We start from the raw sequence: 21,407 nt of genomic DNA on the forward strand, positions 1-21,407 counted from the left end.
TGGTGACGGGGGGAGTCTGCTCCGGATCTCTGTCCCGTTTCCCATGGGCGACGAGGGCTGCGGCGGCGCGGGTCGTGGGCTGCTGCCCTTGCTATGGCCTACTGGTGGGGGTGGCGCGCAGCAGCGGTGGAGGTGGCGCGCGGTGATGGAGCGTGCCAGCCGGATCTGGCGCAGTTTCTCCGGCAGGCGGCGCGGGTTGGGGCACCGGCCCGGCATGGCTGCTGCTTCACGCTTGCGGTGCAGACACGCGGCCACCTCCTCCGCCTTGCGTCGCATGTTCTCGGCTTGGAGGAGGTTTGTGCGCTCGAACTCGGCTAGCCTGACGTGGGGGCGCTGGATGTTTAACTCGCGCTGGCGATGAGCACTAGCTCCAGTGTGATTTTTGACAGATCGAGGGCCCAAGCCTCTACGAGTGTGTCCGTGAGGACACAGGGTGGTGTCACCTGGGTCTTGGCGAATGACGCTGAGCGTTGTGCCCAGCACCGTCGGGGGCGGTGCGCCTCCGCCTCGATTTGGGACCATTATGTGGGGAAATACCCCCTTGGCTCTTGGGTGTATATACACCTGATATGAAAAAAGATAGTATCTTTTTTAGAAGAAAAGTCAAAAATTCCGAAACTTTGTTTAGATAAACTTGATCTTCTGCTGTACTCTTATAAAAGTTTCGCCAAGGAAATGCCAAACATCTTTGTACGAATACAACAAAAGGTTTATTCAAAAAAAAAGTTTCAGATTTTTTTATCTTTTCAATGAGCACTAATTTAGTACTCCCTCCGAGCACTTTATGTACCATATATGTTGAAGCTTTATTTTCTCTTGATGGTTTATTTTTTGGAAAAAGCTTATGTTCACCCCACCGACCACGCGCGCCACGTCCGCCGGCTCCGCATCCGTTGGATCGTATGTTGATCGGACGGATGAGAGCCTTCCTGTTTGCGCGTCACGCATGTCCGTTTTCTAAAACATACCCGTTGTTTCAGAAAAACGACCCTGCAGCTGGAAGCTGTCATTCCCGCAGCAACGTGTGCTCATAGGGCTGGGAGGGCGACGACTATATCTGGGAGGGCAGCGGCGCGACCGGGGCTAACCCATTGCCGTGACGACGACGACGTCTTCGGGACCGGCGGCGGCCGGCGGCAACCCAAGCAGGTACCGAGATCTGTCCGCCGCGCACACTGGTGTGAGACGGGCCAAATCCCGGAGCCCGGCCACCGCTCTTCATGGATCCCTCGCCGAGATCCGTCCACTGCCCCAATGCACAAGTCGTTGTCGCCGAGCACCACTGCCTGTAAGCGCCACCACTTGTAGGTCGTCCTCGCCGAGCACCACCGCAGGTCGTCGTCACGAGCGCATCCATGCCGGATCTCCGCCGCCAAATGCCTCCCGGCAACCGGATCAATGGATCCGGCGAGATCCGCCACGCCGGCCTGGAGCACCATCAACCTCACCGCCGTTCTGGCACCACCGGAACTAGCAGCAGCCACATCACGGCGATGTACGTTCACGTTCATTCCAAGTTTCTGCAACAACAACGTTGTTGCGGAATGACGACGACATGTTACTGCGCGGTGTGGCCGTAGTGTTGTTGCAATTTTTTGGTAACAAAGATGTGTTTCTAATTTTTGCAACAAGAGTTTTGTTGCAGAAAATTAGAGGTGAACAAGTTTTGCAACGAAGGACTTGTTGCAGGAAATTAGAAAAAAAAGGTTTGGCAGCGAAGGTCTGGAATTTTTACAACAAGAGTTTTGTTATAGAAAATTAGAAAAGAATAGGTTTTGCAACAAAGAACTTGTTGCAGGAAATTACAAGAAAAAAGGTTTCACAACAAAGGTCTTATTGCAGAAAATTAGAGAATGATTAGTTTTGCAACAAAGGTATTGTTTCAGGAAATTAGAGAAGAGGGACCGGGAGCTCATATCACTTAATCAGACGGCTCGCGAGGCGGCGGATCTTTTGAAAAGATCCGCCGGCCGACGCCTAGCACTGCCCTCTTATTTTTTTTATCTCTTGCTATTAAGTACTAGTCTAAATAAACCACCTATTATCAACATTTTGAATGGAATAATATATAATGATTTTTTATGTTGTGTTGTAGCTTATCTTGTTTGGAAAATGCCTTAGATCATTAAAAAAAATCATGTTATTTAGCTCGAACTAGGTCGAGACTGACTCAAGATCATTACAAGAGTCATTTTGTACAACTCATTTTCTATATCTTGATCTTGAGCTTTGCAGTTTAATCTTGCTTACATTTTAGTATAAGTTGAGCTATGTTGGTTCGACTCACTTGATCTTTATCTTGACTCCTTTGCAGCCATACACACAGGTTCCCCTGTGCTTTTAACTCCACGTAGAAATTCTACGCAAAAAAAGAAAACCCTCCACGTAGAGATGCATTGATGCGATGCGAAGTGATAGGTCACGGCCTCAGCTGGAAAAGCCTATTTTTTCGCTCAAGAAAAAGGCTGGAAAAGGCTTTGCAGCGGTCGCCGCGCCGGGTCGGACGCCGGTGGCAGAGACGCTGCAGTATCCAGCGTGTTTCAGAGTTAACGCAGGCAGGCGGTGGGGGCCAAGCATTGACGCCTCCTCCTGGGTCCTCGCCGTCGTCGGCCTGGTCGCCGGTGGAGAACTTCTATATGCATCACCCCATCCGAGTGCGGGCTTATGGCGGCCGAGCACCAGGCAGGCCGGAATCATGGTCATTCGAATGGGCTTTGGGATCTGAAATCAGCCACGTCGTTGGCAGGTTGCTGTCAGCCTAGGCCCGCATATACGGTCCGGGATACAGCTAGTTGCAGCGTAGGCGTACATGTTTGGCCCATTGTTCTTCGTTCGAATCGGCATACGAAAGAGAATCGCAAAGAACACTTCACTTTTTCAGATCGTGACAAGTGGTGCACATGCAGCGTGCCATTTATCGCAACCTAGGAGTTTTCCCTTTTTTCATAGATCTATTTATTTAAAATGTTTTATCTCTTAAATCGTGCGTCCAAATCTCGAACCATTTTTACCATTTGATTCTTCGCGTCGAGATCTTCAAAACTAGATCCCATGTTGATAGGTTTTGACGAACTTTTTTTTCACGAAAAAAACCGGGCGAAAAAACCGAACCGGGAGCACGGTTTTTTTCCCTTTCCGAAAGAGGCACGACCGTGCCTCTCGTGTAAGCAAAACCGTGACTCTCGTGTAAGTAAAAAAACAGAAAACACGTTTTTTTCCGTTTCCGAGAGGCACGGCCGTGACTTTCACGTAAGCACAACCGTGCCTCTCGCGAAAAGCAAAACTGCGACTCTCATGAACGAAAAAAACAGAAAACGCATTTTGTTTTTCCCTTTCCGAGAGGCACGGCCGTGACTCTCGCGAAAGCACAACCGTACCTCTCGCGAAAGCAAAACCGTGACTCTCGCGAAAGAAAAAAAAACAAAAAACGTGTTTTTTTCATTTCCGAGAGGCACGGCCGTGACTCTCGCAAAAGCACAACCGTAGCTCTCGCGGAAGAAAAACCGTGACTTTCATGAAAAAAAGAAAACGCGTTTTTTCGTGAAAAAAATTCGAAATTTTTTATTGATCGAAAAGCTAAGAAAGACCGGGGAAAAACCAAAACGTCAAAAAAAACCGAACGCGTGCGGAAAAATAAAAAAACAAAATTCGAAGGGAGCGTCCAGAGCGCGACACGTGCGAATGGCTGAAAACGCGCCAAGCTGATCATTGCGAGTCTTCTGAAGAAGCGCTCGTTAACTAGTTGCTCCCGAATCTCATCCTCCTCCCCCTGATGTTATCCTGAACCCCGTGGGAGAAGCGGCAGCCACAGAACAGCCCTGCCTCTCAACCCCATTCACTCTCCGCCGGACGACGGCGGCGCCGGTGCTGTGCCGCGAGATGTCCAACAATGGTGTTGACTGCAATGGGTATGTGTATTCCGCCGCCCCCCTTTTTCCTTCCGCCCCCCTCCTTTTCTTCAGGTCATGGCCTGCTTAATCCCCATGGCGGATTTGGATAGAGTTGACTGAGGAGCTCGATTTTGTACAGAATCCTTGGTGTTTACTGCTTCTCTCCAACCTGTGGAATCGCAGGACTCCATGAGTGTCGTCAATGGCCAGATGGGCGACGGCGGCGCGACCGCACATCCACGTATAGATCCTCGTCTCTTTCCATTGATCTGAGTTCGTTTTGCTGTGTCAAACCCTTTTCTGCAGGATGCGTGTTCATGCGGCGGTGCTGATTGGTGTTGTCCTACCGGTGAAGTCGCAGGATTCCATGGCATCTCAGATGACCAGATGGGCCGCGGTGGCGAGGGCATAGAGATGTATGGGAACACCGGCTTTGCGGCGTGATCAGAAGCTATAAGTGGCTGGACAAGGAGGTAATTATGGATTAAAAATTCTCTCATCTAGCACAGGAAATGGTTTAATTTTCGGGATAATGCTAGACTGTCATGGTTTTCTAGTCAAAGACGCTTCTTGTTCAAACCAGAAGCATCCGAATTTGCAAAACAGATAGCCTCTTTTGTGCCTTGAATTGCGAAGCTAACTGAGATTTCCTGGTTGTTTGTGTATAGCATACCTTTTTTTGGTCCTGAATTCTGAAGTCTGAACCTTACTGAATTTTAAGGTTGTGTGTTATGAGTGTAGTATACATTTTTGGCCTGATTTCTTAACCATATCCCGGTATTGATTTTCCACAATCAGTGATGCACTCATGGTCATGTGTATTTGTTTGTCTACGTTACTTAATAGATTTAGTTATTTTTATCTGTATGCACCCATCAGTTAGTTAACTGAAATTTGCTGACAGTGGTGCATTATGTTCTTTAACTGCTATACTGAAGCAGCGGATCGAAACATTTAAAAACAATCAGCTCATAAGTAATTAACTAGGACTTGGTGGTTATTTTATTATTATAGTATTACATTTTTGGGCCTGAATTATGAATGTGACTGAAATATCCTTGTTTTGTGTTATTAGTAGAATAGTTCCCCCCCCCCCCCCCCCCCCCCCTTAATTCTTAACCTAACTGAAATTTATTTGCTAGGGTCGGAAAAACACCTGTCGAGCATGAGTGGGGTTTCACTCTGATTTGGTATTGAACATTTCCTTTTCTTTTTTGCAGAGTGAAGTTTCATTGAGAGCTAACCTGCCAATCGAGAGGCATGCCAATAATGTTTACATCCGGGCGACTTTTGATCAATTTAGCTTAGTTATGTACATAGCTGGTGCATATGTGCTGGACGAACTAGAACTGAACATATGTTAGCATTTGGATTTTACAGTGTCCAATTGCTAGTAATGTACATATTTGCTGCAGGTTAATTAGTTGGTCTATAGTACGCGGTGGTAACTTGGTTATCTGCCGCTGACTAATTATCTGATTTGGTTAATTAGTTGGTCTATAGTGCATATCTATTTCTTTTCATCTGATTTGTTTCTATGCCCTTGGCACGACACTGAACATCTTTGGGGAGTAATTTGTTTAGTATGAGGGACACTTTAGACTGCAGATTGGTTTTTGGGGAGGCAGGCGATGATTAGCCAAACGAAGTGTGATTTGTGATGGTAGAATAAATTTTTGGGGAGACACTTGTGGTTTTGGGGATACAGTCAATGGCAATGGTGGACTGAACTTTCTGAACATATTGTTCACCAGGTTGTTATTCAATTTTCATTTAGTGTTAGTGTGATTTTAATCATGTCCCAAGGTGATACCAATTGGATTTTAGCGTAGTGCAGATGCGGAAGTTGCCATCTGGGAATGCAGATTACGAGATGAATGCTAGCCTGCATTTTGGTTTTGGGAGACAGTAAATAGTTAGCCAAACTAGTGTATTTTTCCTGTGATTTTAATTTGTCGTTTTGTCTCTCTTAAGACTGGAAATTCCCCTGTAACTTGATTAAGATCCATTGGAGGATATTTTGGGACTAGGGGATGAATTGACTTTTATATCTGTGGGAGAAAAATGTTAGCTTTGATGTGTACTGCTTAATATTAATTTGTTCAAACTGGGACACTTGGTCATGGATTTGCCTTTGCTAGGATCAGAATGTATGAGTATGACCCTTGTTGTAGGATCTGATGCATGCGATCTGGTGTTATTTAGGATTCCATATCTTGCAGCACGGTTATTTCCTTTCACTTGGATTCACACCATAGTTCTACAAATGTTGCAGGATTAGGATACGGAGGAGAGGGAGATCCCAACTGCTCTAGAGCATATCCAGAGAAGAGTGATGGGCCAGTTGTGGATCCCTGAATGTTGTTCTGTACTATTGTTGTGAACTGTCAATGGTGGTGTGTGTGGATTTGTCCTAGCTCAACAATCTCTGTCGTGTGGATTTGTTGTAGCTCAGCAAATGCTTGTTTGGTGGCTAATATAATTAGTTGCAGTCATTGTTTTCCATGTACGTAGATTGCGTGTTGTGACTCTTATTTGCATGGATTGTGTTTTATTTCTTTAGAACTTTTTTATTTTCTTAAACTTGAATTCAGAAGTGTTGCATTCCCATCAGTCTTGAATCTTGTGTGGACTTGTTGGTCCTCAACTTAATATATGCATTTGGCTTGATCTGAGTTGGCATGCGTGGAGTACTACAGTTTTGTTGTTGACAGATTTTCTTAGATTGATACCATAACTGTTGGTGTGTTTGCTTTACATGCACTGCATAGTTTGGTTTGCACAGTTTCGGGCGTGTAATGTGATGCCTAGGTTAGTGACGAGGTCTAGTGAAGTGACAGCAAATGCCCTGGAGCCTCCCCTGTGACGTGCAGGTGTTCCTGAATGATATGCAAGAAGCAGTGAGCGGCATGGGCTCAGGGAGTGCTCACGCAGTTCCCACCTTTGCAAATGTATCCCCACGGCATGGGCAAACGAGAAACTGATGAGTGGTCGGTTATGTTCTCCAGCAACAATTAATGATCATCTTGGAGGTGTGGTTGAATAATCTAACAATGATGGTTGGTTTGAGTACTTAGACAAAACACCAATACTACTGACCAGCGCTCGGCCACGAGTAAATCAAAACTGACTGTTGTAACGACGGTACAGTAATGTTAAACCCATGTTAATTATAGTACATATTGTCGTCTTTGAACTACTTTGTTTACGTACTTTATTATGGGCATTCACTAACATGAAGATTGGTGCATGTGAAACTTTCACTACGCATGCTGGTTAATTTGCTACTCCCTTTATCCCAAAATATAAGAACGTTTTTAACACTACATTAGTAGATAAAAAACATTCTTATATTATGGGATGGAGGGAGTAGTAATTTTAAAAACTTCAACTACGGCCAATCTCAATTTCGTAAAGTGCACCGGCTTGCAATTCTGTTTTAACTGAGCGGTGTTGTTGTGCACTCGCGTAAACCGAAATGCACAACGTGCAATTAGCATGGTGCTGCCGCTGAGGCATCTTAAGTGCAAGCTACCATTTGTAAATACAAGTGTTTCTTCTGTAAACATGATTAGTTAGGCTCAAAAACACCGGTTGGCTGGATTTTCTATAGGCCTATAGCATGTCAAACTGAAAAAAACTCATTAACAAATGAATCATAATCGTTTTAGCACAAAAAAATCTAACCATGACACGTTTTGTTAATAAAGAAGCATAGCTCACAACCATTTGGAGCTAAGTGAGGAGGGGGAGGTAGATGACAACAGGGGTGGGTGATGTGAAGGCGTAGTTAATTCCAAGACGTGACTTGAGTGTAGAAAGAGAACCACGCTGCACGGCAAAAAGCTGACACACGGCAGTGGGCATCACGTGGAAAACCTAAACTCGCTGATGCTAATTAATGGTTAATATGCGTCAGCGTGCCAATATCGCGTGGTTGTGATGGACTTGACCTTGATGGGCCTAAACCAACACATGTTTCAGAATTATAAAAATTCTTAAGATAACAAATCACGTGCCAGTCTGGTGGTAGTGTATTGTAAACAAAGAAAAAGATGTTAATCATGTTGTAATCCATGGTGAAAGCTGGCAATAAAAACAACAATCGAAGAAGTTGAGCATGCTTAATCCTTGATAACTACTGCGAACCAACGTGCGTGTTCGCTGGACCTGGACGGGAGTGATCCACGTCGACACCTGTGAGAACTTGTGGTGGTCCCTGTGCAACGTCGCTCCACAGCATGCATGCACGACGTACAGGGCTCCGCCCGCAAGGTCCAAAGCGTCGGACGCCAGCAGCTGCTCGTACATGTCTGCTTCGAGTCAGAGCCCTATGGGCTTTTGCATGTGGGTGGGTCCTGACTGCTTCAATACGGACCTAGAAAAAATCAAATACGTGATATATACACTAAAAGCGCAGCTCCACATGAGGGTGTGACGGCCTGGATAGCGGCCTGCCTGGTGCGCGGCCGCTGTTTGCATTTTCCGCACCCCATCCTCTCTTCCCACAACTCAACGACACATCTCCGGCTCGCAACCGCAACCACCTTCGAAGACATCGCGTAGTCAGAGCATCTTTAGCCATTCAGCCCCTAGGGCGTCGAAAAAAAGCTGTCTGGGGCGAGCCGGCGCTAGATTGGCCCTTGGAGACGACCTAGCTTCCAGTCGTCGGTCCACAGGTCCGACGATGTCCGTACAAAATATATGAAAGCTCGGCATTTTTTGCACGAACTCGGCGAAACTTCATTAAAATTTGTAGCGCAGCTCGAAATGCCCCACCACTCACGCCGCCCGTCGGCGTTGTGGTGGCCCAGCAGGATGACGCCGTTGGTGGAGGCAATCTGCTCCTCGCGGCGGCGCTCGAAGTACATCGTCCAGAAGGCGTGGCTGTCGGCGGCATAGCGTGGCTCGTTCCGCTTTTCCTCCGTCAAGGAGGAGCGAATGCGGGCGATCACGCCGTGCCGCCCCTTCGGGCACCGGTGGCACCGGGACGCCGCCGGCGCTCAGCCTCCACGTCCCCGGCACACGCATGTCCGGAGGCGGCGGCCGAAGCCGTTCGCCGCCGCGCCGTCGCCTAAGTATCTCTCGGCCATCTTTCTTGTCGGCAGGAAGAGGGAAAAGTGTTGCTTTCTGCGCCGTAGAGGGGGAAAATGAAAGTTGTGGCGTCCACCGGCGGGGAGGTCGCCTTTTATAGCCGTAGCTGGGCGGCGTCGGGCTGCATGCCCGGCGACGCGTGGCTGGACGCGCCGCGATCACTGCGCCGTCTGTGAGGCATCAATGGAGGCTGAGCGACGCGGCAGCCTTCGCATTGATTCCCGCAGGAACCGAGATAATGAGGGCGACGAAGCGGCGTGTCGCTGACTCGACGAGCCCATCCACTTTCGCGCCAAAACGTCTCGCCCCGGCGCCCCGGGTGTCCCCCAGCACGCCAGGTTCTGCCTGGGTCGGCCAGCGATAATTTCGGCCCAAGCCGGCGAGGAGGTGCGACTGGCCGATTTTTGCGCGCCGGCGCGGGAAAAACGTGTGGGCCCTAGTGGAGATGCTCCGAGCAACACAGCTCCGATGGAGGCGCTCCTGTCAGAGAGGGCGGCGCCGAGAAGCAAGAAAAGTAGCCAGCCAGCCTCCGCCGATGGAGTCCGCCGCCATCCGCGGGGTGCAATGGGTGGTGGGGAAGGCGCTGAGCCTGCTGTCCGACGGCCTGGTGGAGGCGTGGGCGGCCGCCACGGAGCTCGAGCCCAACATCGAGGCCCTCAAGACGGAGCTCCTCTACGCGCAGGCCATGCTCCACAACGCCCGGGGGAGGGAGATCCGCAACCCCGCGCTCGAGGAGCTGCTGCACAAGCTGCGCCGCCTAGCGTACGGCGCCGACGACGTGCTGGACGAGGTCGACTACTTCCGCATCCAGGACGAGTTGGAGGGCACCTTCGAGGCCATCGACGACGACCGTGGGTGCGCCCGCAACCTCGTCCGCGAGGACCGCGATGCTCGACATGCCGTCAGGCAGCTCTGGTGCGCCTCCTGCTTGTCGACTGATCGCGGTTCCGACGGCCGCGCGGACGAGGCGTCCTGCAAATGCGCGCGCCGGCTCGCTTCCCGTGCCCGCACCACCGCTCACGCCGGCGGTGCCGCCGCCAAGCAGCTCTGTTGCGCCTCCTTCTTGTCGAATGCTCGTGGGTCCGAGTCCGACGACGAGAACTCCTGCAAGCACTGCGCGCGCCGGCTCGCTCCCCGTGCCCGTGCCACTGCTCACGCTGCCAAGCAGCTCGGTTGCGCCTCCTGCTCGTCCAGTGCCAGTGGGTCAGACGAGGAATCTGACAACGCGTCCTGTAAGTGCGTGCGCCGCCTAGCCTCCCGTGCTCGTACCACCACCCATGCCTTCGGTAAACGACTCCTCTGCTCTTCTTTTCTATCTGTTCGTGAAGATGATAGTGAGCATGCCCTAGTGAACCAAAGTTGAAATTTGATAGGGTAGACGTCTCTAGGAGAGTGAAATCTATCACAGACGAACTTAAGCCCCTGTGTGCTAAGGTGTCCACCATTCTTGACATGGAACTGTTGGGCTCTGTCATTGCCGAGCTGCGGTTACTGGGTTCTGGCCGTGGCATTGGTAGTGTTACCTCTACAAGTAGGCCCATAACTACCTCGCAAGCTTTAGAGCCTACATTATATGGGAGGGAACCCCAGAAGAACACTATTGTCGAGCACATTACAAAGGAGGAATACATTCATAGTGATCTCGCCGTCATTCCTATAGTTGGCCCCGGTGGCATAGGAAAGACAACTCTCACTCAGTACATATACAACAGCCAAGAAGTGCAAGATCATTTCAAAATAAGAGTTTGGGTGTGTGTATCTACCGACTTTAGTGTGTATAAGTTGACACAAGAGATTGTGCGCTCCATCCCTAAAGCTCAAGACGAACAAAATGACATAGCAGGTAATGAGGCACAAAACTTGGACCAACTTCAGAAATTAATTGAAAAAAGACTGAAAAATAGAAGATTTTTACTTGTTTTGGATGATATATGGAAATGTGGCTGTGAAGATGAGTGGAAAAGATTTCTAGCTCCCTTTAGAAAGGAGCAAGGAAATGGTGACACAGTTCTAGTCACAACTCGATTCCTTGAAGTAGCTGAAATGGTAAAGAGAGGAAATAAATTGTTAGAACTAGAAGGTTTGGACCCAAAAGAATATTGGAGCCTTTTTTTAGCATCTGTGTTTGATGAAACTAATCAACAACGTAATGATAAAAACTTGCTTGGAATTGGGGTGAAAATAGTGGACAAATTGAAGGGTTCTCCTCTTGCAGCAAAAACCGTTGGTAAATTGCTGAGAAAAAACACATCTGTAGAACATTGGACAACAGTTCTTGAAAGCAAAGAATGGGATTCACAGACCAATGATCATGATATTATGCCCGCATTGAAGCTTAGCTATGATTACCTCCCTTTTCACCTGCAACAATGTTTTTCCTCTTGTGCATTATTTCCAGAAGATTACAAGTTTGACTGTGAGGAGTTAATTCACTTCTGGATAGGACTTGACATTCTACGCCCAGATCATAAAATCAAAAGAATTGAAGATATAGGGCGTAACAACTTGAATGACTTAGTTAATTGTGGTTTTTTCAAAAAAGAAACAGGTGATTCAGATAAACACTATGTTATGCATGACCTACTGCATGATTTAGCGTTGAAGGTTTCCTCGCAAGAATGTCTACATATAGCTTCGTCTAGTCCAAGAACTGTAGAAATCCCACCGTCTGTTTATCACTTGTCCATTAGTATGAGTGATCCGGCCAATAGTGAGGATGGAGTTGTCGAAGAAAATTTTATTAAAGAATTGAATAAAATAAGGAACATACTGAAAACTGAGAACCTGCGCACTTTGATGTTATTTGGAGATTACAATGCAAGCTTTGTTCGCATATTCAGTGATTTATTCAAAGATGCAAAATCTTTGGGTGTTGTCCATTTGTCAACCATGTTCTGCCCTGTGGAGTTTCTATTGCACAACTTCTCGAAACTTGTCCATCTTCGCTACCTACGGCTTGTGTCAGAGTATGGTAGTGAAGAACATGTACCAAAGTGTATACCAAGATTTTATCAGTTAAGGGTGCTAGACATAAGTGACTGGAAGGGTGCTCATGGTTCACTTGGAGATACCGCTAACCTTGTAAAATTGCGCCATTTCCTTGTCCCGTCTTATAAATTCCATTCGAATATTAGTAATGTGGGAAAACTACATAACTTACAAGAGCTACAGAGATTTGAAGTTAGAAAAGAACGTAATGGGTTTGAATTAATGGAGCTGGGGAAACTAGAAGAGATAGGAGGATCTCTTGACATTTGTAATCTTGAAAATGCACTAGTAAACGAAGCACATGAGGCAAAACTCTTGTGCAAAAACCGCTTGCAAAAATTAACACTAAGTTGGAACAAAGGCCAGTCTAATATGAGTCTTGAAGCAGAAGATCAATTACTTGAGAGCCTACGGCCACATAACAATCTTCATGAGCTGTGCATTGATGGGCATGGAGGCTCTACTTGCCCTACATGGCTGGGTATAAATATGTCGACCAAAGGTCTGGAGGCTCTCCGCCTTCACAACGTAGCTTGGAAACTCCTTCCACCACTTGGAGAGTTATATCTGATCGGCGAGTCTGGAGAAAAGCATCTCAGTTGCATCACAGGCTCGTGCTTTCTTAACTTGAAAAGACTAGAATTCATTGGGTTGCCAAGATTTAGTAGATGGGTATCAAATGAAGGTTGCCCTCGGTACTTCTCACTTATGGAAGTACTCATTGTGAAGGATTGCCCTGAACTAACTGAGTTACCATTTTCATCTTATACTTGCTGCCCTTTGGAAAAAGATTTGAATATGACCTGGTTTCCTAGGCTAAGAGAGATTGAAATTGAGAATTGCCCAAATCTATTGTCACTGCCTCCTTTTCCTTATAGTCACACTTTGTGCTCTGTTACATTGAGACGTGCAGGAAGAGGTCTGAAGGAGTTACGTTATTCAAGCAAGTCAGACCACTCTTTGAGCATAGTAGGAAATGGTGCTCTGCATAGCCTAGATGAGATGGTCCTGGCCTTCCATAATTTAACCCAACTACAAGTATTGCGTATCCAAAATTGCCCACCTCTGTCTGAAAAACACCTTCAAATGCTAACCTCGTTGAAGACCCTTAAAATAAGTGATTCAAGCATTATGTTTTTTTTTTCCGAAAAGGGGGCTTCCCGGCCTCTGCATCAGAGTGATGCATACGGCCATCTTAACCAAATAACAAAAGGTGTCAATATGGTTCCAAAGTGCCGTTAGCAAAAAGTGATGTGAAATGGCAGCTTCCGGTTAACCATCTTGAGATATGGAGATGGAGTGCTACCGGGAAGGAACTGACACGTCTACTCACTCATCTCCCTGAGCTTTCTAACTTGACTATCTGGAGCTGTCACAAGATAACAGAGTTGGGTGTGGAGGTCGAGCAACAAGATACAGCATCATCGGTATCACTGCCAGCTTCTTCATCTGTCGAAGCTGTCGAACTGCAGGATACACATGGAACGGATCAACAGCAGGAACTAGTGCAGGAGGTGGAGGAAGAGATAGTATCAGAGGAGGTGGAAGAAGAAGAAGATGCTGCTGCTGCTGATAGGCGGCTGTTCTTACCGGCTCATCTCTGCGACTCTGCAGTTAGCTATCAAGTACTGTTCAGAGCTTATCCTGACTGCCCAGAATCGAGAGACAAGAGTAGGAGGTCTGCAAGCCATGGGCTTCCTCACGACAATAAACATAGATGAATGCCCCAAGTTCCTCTCCGCGCCCTTTCCCATCGTCCCTTCAATTCCTTATACTTGGAGGGTGCACGGAGGGCATGCACACGCTTGCAGGCCTCTCAGACCTCACCTCTCTCGAGACCTTACGCATTTGTGATTTTAATATGAAGCATGATCTTTTAAGGTGCGAGGGCCTGTTGCCTCTCCTTACCCAGGGCAAGCTCAAGTCATTACTCGTCCGCGACAGATCCAAATTCTTCGCCGGCCTGGTTCCCGCACAGGCGCTGCATGGTGGTGAACAAGAGCAGCTGCTCCTTTCCCATTCCTCCAAACTGCAGGACCTCTCGATGGACGACATCGCAGGAGTCCTTGCTGCGCCTGTCTGCCGCCTCCTCTCTTCCTCCCTCACCAAACTACGCATTGAATCCAACGACGAGGCCCTTTCCCTCATCGTTTCCGTCCAGGAGCTCGAAATTTTGTGTTGCGGCGAGCTGTGCTGCCTCCCAGCGTGTCTAAACAAGCTCACCAACCTCAGGAGATTAAGTTTCTGGAGAATAGGCATCCGGTCGATGCGCAATGATGTCCTCCCCAGTTCTCTGCAGTTGTTATCTCTCAGCGAGTGCATCAAGCTGCGGTGTCTCCCAGCAGGCCTGCACAAGCTTACCAACCTCAAGAGACTAGATATCATTTCGTGTCCAGCCATCCGGTCGCTGCCCAAGAATGGCTTCCCCAGCTCGCTGCAGGAGTTACATGTCAGACATTGCGAAAACGCCGAGCTAGCACAACAATGCAGACGGTTATTGGGTACCATCCCAATAATCAGACTATAGACCAATCCAAGGTAACAAGCACTTCCTTATTTTTTTTACCGTGTCTTCAATTCCCACCACAATCCATGCTTCTCCTTCACACAAGTCACTTCCTTTGTTATATTATATTTTGAACAGTGTGTGCTTCGATCTACTGTGCAGGGCTTCTTGGGGTTGTAAATTCTTCTAGCCTTGTAGGACTCTCTCCATCCATGCACTGTTTGCACGCAAGAGGGTCTCCTTTGTGGTGTCCTCTTCCAGTACATAAATCTGGTAAGTACGTTCAAAATGGAACTTTATCCCCCACAAAGAAATATTTGAGGAAATCATGTAATCCTCGGTTACTGGCATTGCAGAGTGTCTTTGTTTTGGTCATGTATTCACCATTTATTTTTCCTTTTGTGCAGGTGTTTTTATGCTTGTTCTCTTAGCCCTCTAAATACTTCATGTTTACACTTCTGTCGTGACTTCTGAAGACTTGGTGCTCTAGTTGGCAGGCTCGCATGCCGATTGCTGCTGATGTTACTGTGAGGTTCACACTCCTTAGTAAGTTCCTGAATCGACCCTAATTTTGAGATACTAGGACACAACATGGTCTTTAGCTATCACATCTCATTTTTCATTTACATTTTCAAATCGTACTGATTTTCCTAAAAAATGCCATGCAGACTGGGGTACACTTTTGTATTCCAACAGATGTGAATGCTAGCATTACCAACTTACCATTTGGTAAGTTACTGAACTCACCAAAACTTTCTGTAGTACTAGTTGACGTCACTGTTCATGATCCATTTTGAGCTATAAGTTCCATTTTTCTTCCTTCCCGTTTTGATACATATTTAGCAATTACCTTTATTAACTTTGGCATCCCCTTTCCCAGGTCCAGGAAACATTGTCAGAAATGTGTCTTGTTCCCAGTCCAAGAGGGTCATCTCCATTATCACACCTAATAAGGTTATTTCACAAATTTGCATTTCTTGTTCCCTATCGGCAAGCTCGCAATCAGAATTCACTTCTGCCTAGTCTTCTGTTTAGATGCTACCCAACTGCACGTGTGCAAACTTACCAAACTGCAATGCCTCCCAGCAGGGCTGCACAGGCATACCAACTTTGAGAGATTAAGGATCATGGGTATGTGTGGAGCCCATGTAGTCAGCTGCCCAAGGAGAGACATCCCCAGTTCACTGAAAGAGTTGTGGCAACAAGGAGTTCAAACAGCAATACAGAAAGTAAATGGAAGCCAATCTAAAGCCATATTATCGACTAATTCAAACCAAGGTAACATATACATCCTTGTTTGTTCTTGTCTCCAATACCCTTGCCATTGATTTTTCTCAACCCCATGGGAAGTCTTATGTCTTTCTTCAAGCTTCATGTTGTTTTGTTCCTTTCTGTATGTAGTAGTACTTGGTAAAGTCTAAGCATTAAGATTTTATCTGGTGTTTCCTTGTTTATATATTTCTTTAATTTTGCTTCTTTTCTGCAGTATATAGTTCATCTTCCCACTTTGCCGTGGTTGATCTAGTTACTTTTCTCCAGGTGTTCATCCTGATTTTTACGCTTTTTATCCAAGCCTGAAACCATCATGGGCAGGAGAGATGAATCTGTCAGGAACTTTGAGAAGGTAAATGAACTAGTATAGACTTGGAGCCTTGGAATTCCTGCCAAAGAAATGCATGCTAAAATCATTTGCTGCTTTGTAAATTGATCCTAACATAATATATTCTCAGGTTTGGTTCGTGCTTATCTAGCACTTATCGGGCTGTGTGCATCAATTGACGCAGAGGCTGAGGGTACAACCTCCTTTTCGGAAAAAATCTAACACTTTTGCATTATTCCCTACTGCACACGAAGCAATGGAGATTATGGACCAGTCTGCAATGGATCTCAAATTTGTTGACATCTCGGTGATGTGCAAGGTAAGCTTTCTGCAAAGGAAGTCTCACTATTTATTTGGTATGCTTTCTACCAATACTAGCCCTTTGGAAGCTATAAATATATTTTCCTTCTTTGCAGGCAAGGAAGCTGTATGAATCTGCCATTTGTCTTGAACCTGAAATTCTCAGAGCTGCATTGCCATTGCGTGATTTGCGTGTTGGTGAATGCCCGATCAATGATGCAATTTTGCTACTTGAAAGATATCAGCACAATGGCCAAATGATTCTCAACGCAATGTGCTTCCCCCTTTGGTGCTTTGTATAACTAGATACTTCGTGAAGAGTCAATAGAAAGGCTTCCATTTCCCCCCCTCCCCCCCAAAAAAAACTTTCCCACTCAATCTCCCCAAAGGTAATTGCTCTTTTCTAGTATCGTTTTTTTAGGAATATCTTGTTGATTTGAAACCAGAGGACTCTAGGATAAACTGTAAAAATAAATTTTAATGCTAGTTCCTGAAGTCAGAGTCAGGTCTGGGTATCATGTACAAAATGCAGATTACTAGATTGTCCGAGGCCCTCATACTAAAACATAAATTATGTTGTACCAACGCAGGTTACGAAATAACTGAAGACCAGAACGTGGACATGTAGTTGCTGAAAGGATGCTAGGGCAAGGAAAGTACAAAATTTTCTCGGTTTATGCAAATGCTAGTTTACCTTGGATCGTGCATATAATTTATTTGGTCACATTCTAGCCCTCACAGTTTTTTTTTTTGAGAAAATGCAAAAGGCTTGCGTTTCTTTGTATTGAAAAGAAAGAGAGTTCGTTACAGCCTCCTAGGAGGAATCATTATAGGCATGAATCAGTGTACGTCCCAGGTTTGAGGGAGAATGGCATGCAGGCCACGGGCTCCAGCCGTTGCCCAGAGTTTGGCTTCGTCTTTGATCCGGGCGGTCAGGGTATTGGTCGACGGGGTTGCGCCGTTGAACACGCAGTCGTTGCGATGCTTCCAGGTCATCCAAGGGATCAGCAGGGTTGCGGTGGCAAGGCCTTTCTTCATGGGTTGCGGTGTGTTTCGCCGCGCCGAGCTCCACCATTCTGATAGAGATCCCTCAGTGGAGGGCACGCTGCATGTCAAGCGCAGCCAGGACAGTATCTCTTGCCATACTTGCTTGGAGAAGGGGCATTCTAGCATTAGGCGTTGGATTGATTCAGGCGCTTGGTCGTGAAGCGGGCAGCGAGGGGGGTGCGGCAGTCCGCGACGAGCAAAGCGGTCGGCCGTCCAGCAACGTCCTAATTGGGCAAGCCAGTGGAAGAATCTCACACGCGGGAGCGCCCAGCTCTTCCAGGTAAGCTTCCAAGCAGGGCAAGAGGTCGAGCCATGGAAGGTGGCGAGGTAGGCAGACTGGGCTGTGTAGGTACCTGCCGTGCTCCACTTCTAGAGCAGGCGATCCGGCTCGGCAGTGAGAGTGGTGTGCTCGATCGCCTGCCAAGTGAGCAGGTATTGGCCAATCTCGTGGATGCCAAGGGTGCCCTGAATGTCCGAAGCCCATTGGTGTGCATGCAGTCCGTCCGCCACCGTCCTGCTCTTGCGGCGATGTTTGGGGATGAGGGCATGCAGCTGTGGCGCAAGCTCCGAGATGGCGCGCCCGTTGAGCCAACGGTCCTCCCAGAACAGCGCGCGCTGGCTGTCGCCGAGGAGCATGGTGGTGGATGCGAAGAAGAAGGTGGGCTCCACAGCAGTGAATTGGAGGTCGAGATCAGACCCATGCCCTGGTGTCGTCCGTGCGGGCGAACCACAGCCATCTAGTGCGCAAGGCCAAGCCCGTGCGCTCCAGGTCATGCACCCCGAGTCCTCCGAGCCGGGTCGGGCGGCAGACGCGCTGCCAGTTGACGTGACAGTTGCCGCCGTTCGCCTCGGCGCGGCCAGCCCAAAGGAATCCTCGCTGGATTTTTTCGAGGAGCTTGAGGATCTTTTTCGGCGGCGCGAGCACCAGAAGTTGGTGAATGGGGATCGCAATTTTTTTGAGGAGCTTGAGGATCTTTTTCGGCGGCGGCGTGCCATTTTTAACCTAGAGTTTGCATACTGCTCTCCATAAAGTTCTTTGAGAGATTTCATTTATGCCGCTCAGCATGCATTGAATACTCCCCACTGTCCTTATAAACAGAGCCATCCATCCAGATCTTGTCGGCAACTCTAAGAAAATACTTATTAAAAAGAGGAAAAAGGAGTATTGGCAATCTAGAGCCAAAAGAGAAAAAAGAAAAGGAAAAAAAGAGTGAGCTGGTAAGAAAAAAAAGGAGTGCTGACAATAAAATTTTAAGAGGTTCTGATATTTTGTTAAGTGGGAGGAGTCAACTAGCGCATACTTCCATATCCTTGCCCACTTCTCCTGATATATCCGTATCCAATAACGATGGGACATCACTATTTCTAGAGATCACCTTGTGCTGTGCCTCTCAGATAGGGATGAAAACAGAGTGGAAACGGACGGAACTGAGTGCTATCATATTTGTTTTCATATTTTTTTATAGAAGTGGAAACGAATACAGAAACCCCGGAAATGAATACGAAAACAGATACTATCGGAAATGGACACGGAGCAAATACAAAGCGGATACGGAAACAGAAATAGGCATTGACCGGAACTTAAAAACCCCTTGAATCATAGAGAAATACACACAAAAACAAACAAATTTAATGAGTTTTTAACATGGCTACAAAATAATCTCATTATGTTAGCAACTTTGCGTAGTATTGTAGTAGTATCGGACAATTGTGTATAGGGTCAAGCTGAGTACATGTGTGGTAGTAGAAGTTGGGCCTTAGATCCATTCTACTAATTGTGTCATTGTGTTCTCTTTGGTGTTTAGGCTACAAAGCAACTATAGGTTTACTAGTAGAGTGCCCGTGCGTTGCCACGGGCTCTTGAAATAGTTTATCAGAGTTACATGTTAAAATGCACACATACAAACAATATAACACAAACTGAAGTCCATTATTGCAATGTAACAAGCTGAGTGATGTTACAACTTAACATCTATTACAAAAAATAATAATATCTAGATGATGCGCTTAAGAAATTCTTTCACAATATCAGGAAAGTTTCCTCTAGCTTCATTCCCGCGATGTTTTAGCAAGTATAATAAAAATTGCTTCCTCAATTCATACCCATCCTGCAGAAAAAATAAATGTAGTTAGTATGAAAAAATCACAGAGAAGGTCTTAAAAAATGTAACCCACAATACTCACCGCGCAAACCGGCTTGACCAATTCTTTACCATTCCACCAGAGCATAAAATGAAAAACAAAATAGCCAGACACATTCCTGGAAAACTTTCAATTAATATTATAAATAATATAATGATACGAAAAGTAAATATTCTTATTATGAATTCATTACCCGTCTATACTCGTTGGAACACCGGCCGGAAACAAACGATGCCATTTAGATATATCAGAATTCCACCCAGGCAGCTTTATTTCGAGTGCTTCTTTGAAATCTCTTGAAAAACTTTTTAATTTCAGTGAATGCCTCAAGTTTTTATCCTCTGACAATTGTGATGATTGAATAGGATCCATAATATGTAGACGACGTGCCTCTTTGTCGATGATGTATAGGATGTATCGGCCGATGGATGCATAGGGAAGATAAATCTACAAGTGGAGCTATTAGAAACAAAAACAAACCATGATAACAATGGTCAAAATATTTTATTTACCTTATTGCAAGATGAGATGTCGGTCTCCATCCCAGACCAGCTATCAAATAATGTTGCCAACGTCTGGATAGTTTCCTTCTCACAAAACTTCTGACCTCGTGTTGAATCTAGCAGCATGGACTAAGTAGAAGAAAAAAATATTGTTTCAACATGTTGATACTAATGGCACCTAGAATGAAGAGTTATGGTAACTTACACAAAATCGTAGATCCATGTAGTGTATAGGAGGGTCTGTGAACAATACTCCCTCGTCACATGCCAGCATAAGCACGGCGGTGTTGAAGCAATCATTGTCCATGGGCTGCTCCATGTTAAGTATGCACTGAAGTTTCTTAAGACTTAAACTCATTGGATCGGGTGTGGAGCTCCGGACCCACACCTTCCTGTAATTTGGATGGTAAGAAGAACAATAATATACATCCGCATATTAAATATTGATACATGATACTTACTCCAAACATCCAGCATCATTGATCGACATGATGTAGCTACAGAGGCCGGCAAGTATTTCGCGTTGGTCCGTGGGAATGATAGTGATTGGGGCGGGACGTTTCTCTTCGACAACGTCAGATGGATTATCCAGGATCTCAAGATCAGAATTAGCATGGAGCAGACAAGTTTCTTCGCTAAGAGGTTGATGGTACACGGGACATCCTTTTAACTTATTAAGCTCTGAATCGAGCAAAATAATTGCTAATTTTTGTCGAAAATGTTTCATATCCTCCTACAAAAAAATTTTGAAAACAATTTATAAGATATTTTGATAAAACATTATGAGATAATGTATAAAACCTAAATACCTGCGTAAACTGGTCTGACAGTCCATGTGGTGTCCAGTATTCCAGATAATTTAGCATAAACAATCCACATGATACGCTATAATATTATTATAAAATAATGCTTTAGAATATCACACAGATGAATCTAAAAACAAAGTATTGAAACAACTGCTTACCCATCGGTTTGTATTGCCTCCTGAATTTGCTCTACAACCGTCCATTTTGTAACATTGAGATCAGGCCACTTATGACCTTTGATAAACTCCGGACTATGCTCTGCAAGTTTCAGCCATTTCTCGAGCCCTAATAACTTTTATGTATATACGAGAAATGTTAAGGATAAAGTCAAACAAAATAAATGCTAAGATGAGAAAAGAAATAGATAGTTACCATAGTAGAAAGGTCATTGCGTTTGACATTCTCACCAAGTGAGTCCAATACTTGGATCTCTCGTTGTTTGGCGTTGGCAACTGCTAGATACCAATGGTAGCCCGGCATGTTAATCGGAATGAACAACTGGTGTAAATAAGATACAAGTCACAGTCACAA

General features: G+C 46.1%; 1 protein-coding gene, 1 long non-coding RNA gene and 1 pseudogene across 5 annotated transcripts; 2 read left to right on the forward strand and 1 right to left on the reverse strand.

Annotated features, from left to right (window-relative positions):
* Window positions 1-3,737: 3,737 nt before the first annotated feature.
* On the forward strand, window positions 3,738-6,503 carry LOC125549319 (uncharacterized). Of its 3 annotated transcripts, none has more exons than XR_007301314.2 (4): window positions 3,749-3,908; window positions 4,030-4,131; window positions 4,197-4,363; window positions 5,111-6,503. It is a non-coding gene; the product is annotated as an uncharacterized LOC125549319 (long non-coding RNA). The 3 variants fall into 3 exon arrangements; XR_007301312.2 differs by having other exon boundaries at window positions 3,752-3,908; window positions 4,246-4,363; window positions 5,111-6,399; XR_015599224.1 differs by having other exon boundaries at window positions 3,738-3,908; window positions 4,030-4,363.
* Window positions 6,504-9,359: 2,856 nt separating this feature from the next.
* Window positions 9,360-17,261, forward strand: LOC125549334 (uncharacterized; annotated as a pseudogene). The gene is made up of 11 exons (XR_015599225.1): window positions 9,360-13,110; window positions 13,206-14,510; window positions 14,641-14,751; window positions 14,886-15,024; window positions 15,147-15,207; window positions 15,359-15,432; window positions 15,568-15,756; window positions 16,018-16,102; window positions 16,209-16,397; window positions 16,495-16,767; window positions 16,969-17,261. The product of XR_015599225.1 is annotated as an uncharacterized LOC125549334 (transcript).
* A 2,256-nt stretch (window positions 17,262-19,517) lies between these two features.
* LOC147990215 (uncharacterized) lies at window positions 19,518-20,797 on the reverse strand. Its single transcript, XM_087537521.1, has 6 exons — window positions 20,532-20,797; window positions 20,276-20,462; window positions 20,080-20,199; window positions 19,958-20,014; window positions 19,639-19,685; window positions 19,518-19,533 (listed from the first exon to the last, which is right to left on the reverse strand). The coding sequence occupies exons 1-6, from the start codon at window positions 20,795-20,797 to the stop codon at window positions 19,518-19,520; spliced, it is 693 nt and encodes a 230-aa protein (XP_087393647.1).
* Between the last annotated feature and the right edge of the window lie 610 nt (window positions 20,798-21,407).

Source organism: Triticum urartu, chromosome 1A (assembly GCF_056163025.1).
Source record: "Triticum urartu cultivar PI428250 chromosome 1A, HENAU_Tu73, whole genome shotgun sequence".
Lineage (NCBI taxonomy): Eukaryota > Viridiplantae > Streptophyta > Magnoliopsida > Poales > Poaceae > Triticum > Triticum urartu.

Coding starts and splice junctions, on each gene's coding strand:
- LOC147990215 (XM_087537521.1), bottom strand. CDS start 20,797: ATGAAACATTTTCGACAAAAATTAGCAATTATTTTGCTCGATTCAGAG. Junction 20,015..20,079: donor ACATCTCATCTTGCAATAAG/GTAAATAAAATA, acceptor CTCCACTTGTAG/ATTTATCTTCCCTATGCATC. Junction 19,686..19,957: donor TATACATCATCGACAAAGAG/GCACGTCGTCTA, acceptor AAAGTTTTCCAG/GAATGTGTCTGGCTATTTTG.